This window comes from Mya arenaria, chromosome 15 (genome assembly GCF_026914265.1).
Source record: "Mya arenaria isolate MELC-2E11 chromosome 15, ASM2691426v1".
NCBI lineage: Eukaryota > Metazoa > Mollusca > Bivalvia > Myida > Myidae > Mya > Mya arenaria.
Window position 1 is genome coordinate 47,413,932 of NC_069136.1, and position 10,424 is coordinate 47,424,355.

Consider the following 10,424-nt stretch of genomic DNA (forward strand, 5'->3'; position numbering starts at 1 on the left):
TGTTCTTTTTATCCCGGCGTTATATCGCTAGTTCACTATACATCAGAGTCGTGTGGGTCGAAAGAATGGAGACCCTGAGAGAAAAAGTAACGTAATGATTAACTTGGAGTTTAACCCAAAAATTTCCAGAAACAATAACCGACCACCAATGTCCTATAATTAAACGCTCTGCAGTGTCTGTTATCATAACCTAGCTTAAACCTGAAGCACCCTTATTTTTTTTATTTTTTTTTATATTACGTTTATGAGATAAGAAACGAAAAAGATTGTCTGAGAGTCAAACTACTTCTATGAACGGCATTTCAATCCTATATATATTTATAATTAAAATATGAATAATACTTCAAGAAATACAAACCTATCAACCCATGCAACCTATATTTATCAGATAAGAATAGGTCAAAATCATGGATGCACTGGATGAAAATGTACAATACATTCACCAAGAATGTCTGGCAAGGATCAGTGCAAGTATCTCATCTAAAAAATAGTATTTAAGCAATGGTCAATCCACAACTGGATATACATGTTTTTATAAATCAATTATTACTGTTGTTGCGGACATTTGAAACTAGATTAACTTAGGTTTAGAGGGAGGAACGTTTGTTTAAAGCGTCCAACAATAAGTTATGTTTCCTATTAATGTCAATGCCTGGATCCGCCTCTGATTTCTACATGTATACCTACCATAAAGAATGATAATATCTCGTAATATCCTCGGTGGACATTCAATATTGAGCGAGTTTATCGTCGGAGTGATAGTGGTTGTCGTTGATGTCCGCGCACTTTAATAACTGTAGTATTGCTTGACCCCGATAAGACTGGCTGCCGTTATGTTCAATGTGAGTTTTAACGCCTATTTAGAAATTAACTGTCAAAGACATAGTCCGCATTTAATGATCACTTTATTCTTGCCCGCAGATAATCGTCTGTGCTGTTTTGGTTATTCGCATGTAAGTGACTCCATCCATTTGTCAGGCGTTCCGGGGCCGTATTCAATATACATCTTAGATCTGTCCTTACAATTTGATAAAATCCTTATTTCTTAATCTTACGGAAGATTAGAGTCGATCTTATTTATTAGTTATATTCAAAACTAATCTTGTTCTAAATCTTCCGAAAGGATAACCTCAAATCTAAGATCGAATCTAAGAAATCGTTGTCAAGCATAGGCAAGTGCGTGCCGGAATTTCTTTCTATTAATAGCTCCGGAAGTGACGAAAGGTTTCCCCGGTATGTTTAAAATAGCACACGCGAACCTTATCGAAGACTGCAGACGATCGAAATGGCCGCTCCGATCGCTTTTTCGGAAAAGAAGGATCGTAATCCTAATTTTACACCGGCCGATTGCATTCTGCTGTGCGAGGTTATGGGTGGACGGTCTAGTGTTGATAAGAAACTAACCAACTACGCCGTATATAAGGCTAAATCTGTTCCTTGTAAGTATTATTTTAGGTTTGAAACATTTGTTTACATTCTGTTTGACTTAAAACGGTACTCCGCATTTTGTTAAACATTTTACATTTTTAACATTAGACATGTTGTGTTGTACTAAGGGACGTGTTATTTTGTATTTTTGGTCACTAAACATGGTTTGTTTGCATCCCCACATTGGGAATTCGGGGAGGGGATACCCATCTGTATTCGTATACAGTACATGTATATTTTTTATAAGTTATTATATTGAGAATGCTATTTTCTTGACAGTCCACAAGGGCACACGTTAAACTTTATGTGTATAAGTGATAAACATTTTATCAATAAATATAAACTATCCTAAAGAATACTTTTCTCTACCCACATGTCATTTTATATTGTTTTGTAATATCAGGCGATTTGTATTTATTTAATGTTAATTATGTAACTATTTAAATGCATCATTAAAATTTGCAGGGATAACATCAACAGTGAAAAAAAGAGCTTTGGCAACACATAAAAGATGATTTTAATGCACAGTCGCATTACCCACGGTCATCTGCAGACCTGTCAAAGAAGTGGGATAACTTGGCCCAAACACACCGGGCCAAGTACAGTGACTACATAAGAGATGCCACCAAGACAGGTTATTACATAATGATAATATTATTGCAAACCATAAAATGAGTTTCATAAACATTTTTAAATTATGTCTTCATTTCTGTCTTAAAATCTCAAAAACCTGCTTTCTTTCCTGTGTGTTCCATACCAATATTAAATGTTTTGATCAATCTGAGGGTAAACATTAAATCATAATATTGAGTCAAAAATATATATCTCATAATATTATTAAATCAAGACAATGTGATATTGGTGATTGTATTCATTAAGAACATAGTGTTGTGTTTTTGAACCTTTTACAAATAAAATGTCTTAACAGGAGCAGCAGGTGGACGAAAGAACCCACTGAGCCCTGTGACCGAGGCTGTAATGGATGTTGTTGGTCGTCAGACCGTTAACATTCATGGCATAAGGCCAGCTGCGACAGGGTTCGACACTACATGGATGCAGTGTACAAGGTTGTTATCATGTTATATATTATTAGTACATGTTTTATTAGTATAACAAAAACAAATTATCTATTCTCTGTATTCCATGCCATGTATGTAAAATTGAAGTTATTATAGTGATTTTATCAATGCCTATTTTCCATATTATATATCTGAATAAAAAAAAAATTGTTTTAACTTAACAACATATATTTTAATGTGATATTCTTATATATCAAAAAGTGCTGACTGAATAAATGTACTAAAACACAATGTGTGGCACTGCAATTCACCAAACATTGTCAGAAAATTGAAAAATTCTGCCAAGAAAGATTGAATAGTTAAAAAGAAGTAATATCTTTGTTATATGGCATTATATTTCAGTGTTGGGTCATCACCATCCAGTGTAAGCGTATTAACAAGTCAACCAACATCTGCTTTCCATATAAATCCGTAAGAATTACAACAGAAAACATTTCATTTTTGTTATACAATTACTACCGAGAAGCTCAGCCCAAAAATCGTTATATAATCAATCCGTTCCTGACAGTTTCACCATTTCACAGAAATGACAGGAAACAACACACATTTAGTTTCATTTTTACCAAAACATGTGGCAAAAGAACATCAAAATCATCTATAAAAAAACTTGAAACATTGTAATTAGTGGTGATATGTAAACAAAGGTTTGAAACACTTGCATGCAATTTAATGAAGTACAAGTTTCATGTAAAAATGCATATTCATGCTACATTTCAGACTGCCCCAAATAACAGATGTGAGCGAATATGCTGTTACTCCACATAGTTCTGAAGCACAGACGTTTCCAGAATTCCAGCCAGTCTTAAATGTGGACACTATCTTTTCTTCAAATGACATTTCATGCTCCAATCAATGTTCACACTGTAAACTATGCTTGGAAGTGATCAACCTGAAAAAAAGAAAGTTGGAGTTAGAGGTGGCAATGCTGGAAAAAAAATAAAGACAAATTAAACTTTTTAGATATTGACATGCGCTATTTGTGTACCAGTATTTTTTTTCAACTGTTTAAGCACAATATTTTACTCATATCTGCAGAAGTATTACCTTGTTAATGTGACATTTTCAAGTTGATAATTACCAGGAATACTTTATAGTATTGTTCTACCATCATATGTGTTGTATTCAATTTCATTTAACATATTTTATGTATATGAGTCATAACTATACTTACTAATTTTAAATGACATTCTACATTAATCAAAACTGTCCAAATCAAACTCTTGCATGATATCCAATGTTTAAATTAATTATGGATAAGAAAGTATTTCAAATGTAACTGTCTGTAGTGATGAAATGACTCATTCAGAGATTTTGCTTGCAAATAGTTGTTGTATTGTCATTGGTAAAACTTATTCATTTAACATCACTTTCATGAACAAATAACAAAATGAAGTTTGTGAAACATTTGAAGGTACCAGCACAGAAAAAATGTAAAACTGTCAATGTTATATTTGCTTCTGCTTTTTTGGTGCCATTGAATATGTATAACTGTTTCAAATGCCTAATGGTAACATAGATTTAAACACATGACAGTATTGGTTTAACAAAATATGCCCGAGTCCCTCGAACAACTTGAATGGGGTTTAACAACATACGGAAATATGTAGCAGCATAATAATCCCTGTATCGCAAACCGGGCATTTGGTCTTGTGGCCTTGGATCACCATTGTTGTTATTTCCATTGTCATCATCTTGGTTGTCAGCAAATGGAATCCCTCTTGCTATACACAGGTTGTGCAACACAGCACAAGCGATGACTACTCTATGATAAAAATGATTAAATATTTAAAACATAAGAAATCATTTTCTATGTATAATTTGAATTTGCATCTGACAGATTTAACCTTTAACACCATTCAGTTACTTCCCCCTGCTTTTTTCATGAACAAGCATCAAAATAATATATAAATCAAGTCTATGTCTATTATGAAATATTTTCAATTCCAAAAGCTTCTATTTATTACTGAATATTGGTGGTTTAATTGTAGTAAGATTTCCTTTTTACAGATGATGTCATAGGATAATATATGATGTCATAACAACCATTTGCTTTGAATTGCATTACCCCATATCTAAATGCTTTTCAACAAGATACATTTTCCATATATACATCATGTACATGAGACTTTATTGTGCACTTACTATTACTCAACTTTATAAAGATGATGTTTTAAGGAATTAAACCCCTACTTGGCCGATCACTCAAAACCTTGTTTAAATCAACAACATGATTAACGACATTGTTGTTAATCTTTAAACATGAACTGTTTGATAATGTGATAAAATATTCAAGTAATAAAAGATCTACATATCATAACTGTTTCCACTAATCTTTCAGAGTGGTAACACTTTGAATGTTAACAGCCATGTTGTTAATCATGTCAACTTAAACTAAGTTTTGACAGATTGGCACAATATGTCAGTGTTTGATGCCTGATGACCCCTATCATTGTGGTGTCAATGTTCAATAGCTTTGTCCATTATGTATTTGTTTTGTAATTTTTTAAAGTTGTTTGCTGGTTTCCATTTCTCTGGTGTGTTTGGTGGTCGTTTGATGTTATTAATTTTATAAAATTCAGTTGTTCATTTTACATATTTGTAACCAGTAAGATGCCAATATTAAAACAACTATACTTAAATAAAGTCCGGTATAAACTCAATCAACTTTTAGCTTTAGATATACAAATCTAACAAAGTGTTTTTCATTTGTGATGGTTCGGATACCTTAATATACATTTCATGTAGAGAATATAATCGTCAAACAGTTGTTTGAATCATAAGGGTGCTTCTTACTTGCAGGCCTTTTCTGGTGAAAGGGTAATCTCTGTATGGAGCACACCAAATCTCCTCTTCAGCTGTCCAATGGCTTTCTCTACCCTGGATCTTGTTGTTTTGTGGCTTCTGCAATGCATTAAAAAGTTTAATGGAACTTTTGTTATGTTAATAAGGAATCTCAGTATTAAGTAATGAATAAATTATAGAAATTGTTAATATTAACTATCTACAAAGAAATTTGTTGACAGAACATGTTTTATCAATGTCTGATATTCCCTTTCAAGATGAAAACATTTTAATCATTTTATACATTTTTACATGTACATTTTAAGCTTTCATTCTGTCATGATATGGGACTTATAGTATAGTGATATTTAGAGCCAGTAATTGTTACTAATTTTGATTATCACTTCAAAGAACTGTGATTGTTTAAATGTTGATATTTAATTATACTGTGATCATATTATACAACTTATCTTTTAGCAAAATTAAAAAGTAAAAGTTCATATGTAAAATAAATACAATTAAGCAATTACTGCATACCTGTTGTAAGCTTACTAAGATAGCCGCTATCACCCAGTAGATGGAACTGTTCATGGCCTCCAAACCCATTATCTAAGAGCTGGGATAGGCCACTTTCTCGCAAAATTCTGGCATCGTGAACAGATCCCGGCCAGCGGGCTACAATGTCGATGATTTTGTCTTCACCATCCACAACCACCTGCACTGTTTCCTGTTTACATACATATATTCGTCTTCTGACGGTGCCCTAATTCTTATGTGGGTGCCATCTATGAGGCCCATCACTTTTGGGAAGTTTGCAATTCCCTCAAAAATTGTAGCGTTCCTCCTCAGATCAGCTGCATCTGTGGGGAAGGAAATGAACTGTCGTACCAGCCTTGGATCTGACAAGACATTCAGCATTTCTCCAAGTACTCTTGAAACAGTCGGTTGACTGACACCATGAATGTCGCAGTCATTCAGTTGGATTGGACCAGTCGCGAGATACCTTAAGGTTATAAGTAGTTTGTGCCTTGCAGAGATGGCATGGTTTCGATACGCTTTTGGCGTTATTTGTCTTGATAATATGTTTTCCACATAATCGATCCCATCACGATCAAGACGGTATCGATCAATGATTTCAATGTTTGTCAAATCATCCAGATTAGGTCTTCTCTCCATCTGTCAATTCAAGGGAAGAGAGTGATAAATGATTTTAGGACATGACTCATTGTATTATAGTATTACCAAACTGTATCATTTATGATTACTAGTATAATATTTTAAATTTAGTAATACTACATTCAGTATGTCCATTCCAGTACATCATTTTATGAAAGTTCATGATGTAATAAGATTACAGAAAGAATCATGTACGTGGTATAAAATGAAGATCAAATGAACTTGTAAATTTAAATGTAAAGAGAAGAACTGTAGACTTACTGGTATCGACAAAACAATCACAATGACACGAATCATTGCCTCCACAGACCATTTACCACTCACACCACATCTGTTCCCCACATATACACAAAAAAGACTTAACAATCTATAAGAAGCTGCCTGTATATCTAATACAATTACAGCTACATGAATCCTGTTCACAACAAACCTTTTTCTTAGTTTACAGATATTTAACATTCATAAAATACAAGACACAGATGTCACAGACTGCCATTCACGCATATCAGTTGAAACCAGTATCCACTTTGCCTTTCAACAAAATATACCAATTTATTGCTTAACAATGGGCAATAACTCTCTGAATGACAAGAACGGAGTTATGGGCCCTGCAAACTGTATTCCAACTCAATAACATTTTCTGCACTTCTCATCACTATTTGTATAATAACAATGAAGTCAATTTCCTGTTATGCTCCAGACAAGAATTGAGAACATTAATAAACAAACGGGTACAACTCCTAAAATAATGCAGCCAGAGTAGTGGTAATGTGCCATGCATTTCGTCACAACAAGATATACTATGATGTTTGCGGTTAATATTTCAAAGCCTTTTTCAAGATATTCTTAAGACATGAATTCGGTAAAAAATAAAAAAGGGCGATTACTCCAATAAATACTACAACCACAATTATGGTTTTTGTCCATGGCACTTATGCCAATTGACATATTTAAAGTTTGAAGTTAATAAAAAACATTTTTCCCTTTTGTCAGCGAAATCAAGGAAATAATTGTATGAACAATGATCCTTTCCAGTCTATCCCATATGGCAGACTGATTTGGGTTTTGAACCAAATACATTGTCCTTTCAAAATAAAGATTTATTTGTTTGCCAAGTTTGACCAATTGTCCATTGACTTGTACGTGAAATGCTGCCTCATTTTAGTTATATGTATATAGAATAGAAAAAACTTGCTTCTTGGCCAATTATATTATGTTCTTTATTTCAGCAATTTTCAACAGTTGATAAGAATAATAATATTATGTTCCAAAAATGATGAAACATTTGTACAAGAAATAATAAGCAAGTCAACAGATATGAAAATATTTGACTCAATGTTTCATCAAGGTCATGTATTTTCTGTCATTGTTCAAAGTTAATTATAAGTAGTATTCCATTGGCAAGTTCAATTCAGCAGGTTAAACAGGACTGGCTGAGAGGTAGAGTTCTCTGATTCATCTAGGCGGAACTGAGAAGGTATATGCTGGCACTTGGTAAAATCTATAACGAATCTCCATGACGTTCCAGTGCAAGTCATATACCATGACCATGTCCTTCTCCTTGCTTTTTGTAACTAATCAGTAGTGGTTCTAGTATAGAGTTGTATCTGAAATAACACACATAAATTTAAATACAGAAAGAAAAATAGTTGTGACCTTAATGCAATTGTTTCAATTAAAACTATGACATTATTTGCACAATAAAAAATAACAAAAAGGTTTAAAGCTGCACTCTCACAGATTGAATTTTTTGGCAAGTTTTTTTTGTCTTAAAACGAGCCAATTTTTGTGAAAATCCATCGAAACCAGTGATACAAAACTGCTTACAAAAAATTCCAATCGCAGATTTTTATATTTAAGTTAAAAAATTGATGTATTATGCATTATGTTAGTAACGGTTTCAGCCATAAAACATTAATTTCCGAACAGAAATATGAAAATCTACGATCTGATTTTTTGTAAACAATCTTCTAATGTTGGTTTGCAGATATTTACGCAAAAAATTGCCCTATCCAAGACAAAAAATAAAAAAAGTTATAAAAATGGTATACCTGTGAGAGTGTAGCTTTAAAGTGTGTTGTTTTTTTAATTCATAAACAAATATCTGGTTTTGCCGATGATCAAATGTTGGATGTGATTCCTGCTTGTCTAAACAAATAGCTTTATGTAACTAGAGTCACTCACATAGTGTTTTTACAAGTCCCGCAAACACCTTGAAACTGTCCACAGGGTAATTGCTTGCAACCTGTAATTCAAACCAGCATCATTTAAGATATTCAATGTGATATTAATCAGTATCAACATGAATATGCACATGAAAATCTATACCTTAAATTAAGGAACATTAACATTCCAGTACAAAATTTAATGACATCTTTATCATTTGATAATAAATGTGGAAATTTATGTGACAAGCACAAAATTGTGTACGTGAAAGGCAGCATCATCCAGGAAAGGGTAGCACCTTGCTATCTATGCAAACACCAATATTATAACTCATTATGCACCAGTCAATTCCAACAACGCTCCCCCCCCACACCCAAAGGTCAGGGGGTGAACCGGGCATGGTCGGAGAAATGGGCCATGTTTATACCTTCCATGAATGTGGTGGTTTTGTCTTTGCGCCAAAGTAGCAAAATAGGCCTCATCTAGGGTTCCTGGGGTGTGGTGGCATTTGGCTGAGACTTTACCAGCAGTTGGCTTGACTGACAGTCAAAGTATCCACAATCCCCCTGCTGGTTGGGGGGGGGGGTAAACTGACTGTTGCATAAGTGACAAGAGTACTTTGAAGATGGTCACTTTTAAATCTTGTTTACTGTACTTTGAAGATGGTCACTTTTCAATCTTGTTAACTAACAATAACACAATAATTATATAAATCTGCCTGTCTGATTACTTATCCAACTATTAACTGCCTTCACAGACTTGCTTGACATTTTTTGTTTGTGCTGGAACAATGTAAAACTGTTCAAAAAGTTGTCTTAACACGCACTACTGACTTTTTATTGAGAGTAGTTCAAGACTTTGAAATATCAAATAATCATATAATTATATTGCAAAACCACCATTTCAAAAATTGTCATTTACTCAAGTTACAGTCAGCGACTGAACAAACGTTTTACATAACTACTACACATAAAACTAAGTTTTAAAACATACCTTTATGAATATAAATCTTCTTCATTAGAACTCCTGTAAGGATCCGTGTTAAACTTGTGTGACCGCATTGTTTTGAGTTTTCTGCTTACACTCCAAAGTGTGTGCAAATATTTACACAATGTTTACACAATATCATTGAACTTCCACTCCATAATGTAGCATGATTTATGTTGTTGAATTCGTGGAAAATACTTTATCTACAAATTATTCTTCCATGTATGTCATATATTTCAAAATATTAAGCTTCATCTTCACGAACTGTCAAATTGCACACATCAACTCGATTTCACTGGTTTGTATGTTGATTTGGATATAAACAATGAGATAGTTCTTTAGATAACACGTTGTTACATCATATCTTTAACACCGCAAACATATTATAGTCCCTGGTAAGATGCCATTTCAATAAAGTTTACAAAAGTCCTCGCATGTTCCTTTCTAGACGCCATTTTGTTTTGGTAGTGCTAATCACCGAATGTGAGAAATCAATAAACGAGAGCGGTAAACGGAAAAACTGAATTAAGAAGAAATACAATGAAATTCGGAAACTTACTTTATAAAAGACTTCAAAACAAGAATATTCAGCGTCAGTTTTCGTATGTGTTTGTGAGTTTTTATCTGTTTTTTATCGCAATCTAACTTTTAAGACTTAGAGTAAGGCTACCAAGGTGCTTCCTTATATTTTAAGAGTGATCTTAAAAGAAATCATACTATAATATCAATATTGAATAACACTAATCTTCGATCTAAGATCTAAGAACAATCTAATTAAAAAAATCTAGTTTTTTTAAGAAAAAAAAA

At 33.2% G+C, this 10,424-nt stretch overlaps 1 protein-coding gene and 1 long non-coding RNA gene across 2 annotated transcripts; both read right to left on the bottom strand.

Moving 5' to 3' along the window:
* Nucleotides 1-3,391: 3,391 nt before the first annotated feature.
* LOC128219428 (putative nuclease HARBI1) lies at nucleotides 3,392-6,464 on the bottom strand. The gene is made up of 5 exons (XM_052927237.1): nucleotides 6,177-6,464; nucleotides 5,819-6,015; nucleotides 5,301-5,408; nucleotides 4,142-4,269; nucleotides 3,392-3,396 (listed from the first exon to the last, which is right to left on the bottom strand). Exons 1-5 carry the CDS (start codon nucleotides 6,462-6,464, stop codon nucleotides 3,392-3,394), a joined length of 726 nt encoding a protein of 241 aa, XP_052783197.1.
* A 1,203-nt stretch (nucleotides 6,465-7,667) lies between these two features.
* Nucleotides 7,668-10,069, bottom strand: LOC128220584 (uncharacterized). The gene is made up of 3 exons (XR_008258819.1): nucleotides 9,624-10,069; nucleotides 8,649-8,709; nucleotides 7,668-8,071 (listed from the first exon to the last, which is right to left on the bottom strand). It is a non-coding gene; the product is annotated as an uncharacterized LOC128220584 (long non-coding RNA).
* Between the last annotated feature and the right edge of the window lie 355 nt (nucleotides 10,070-10,424).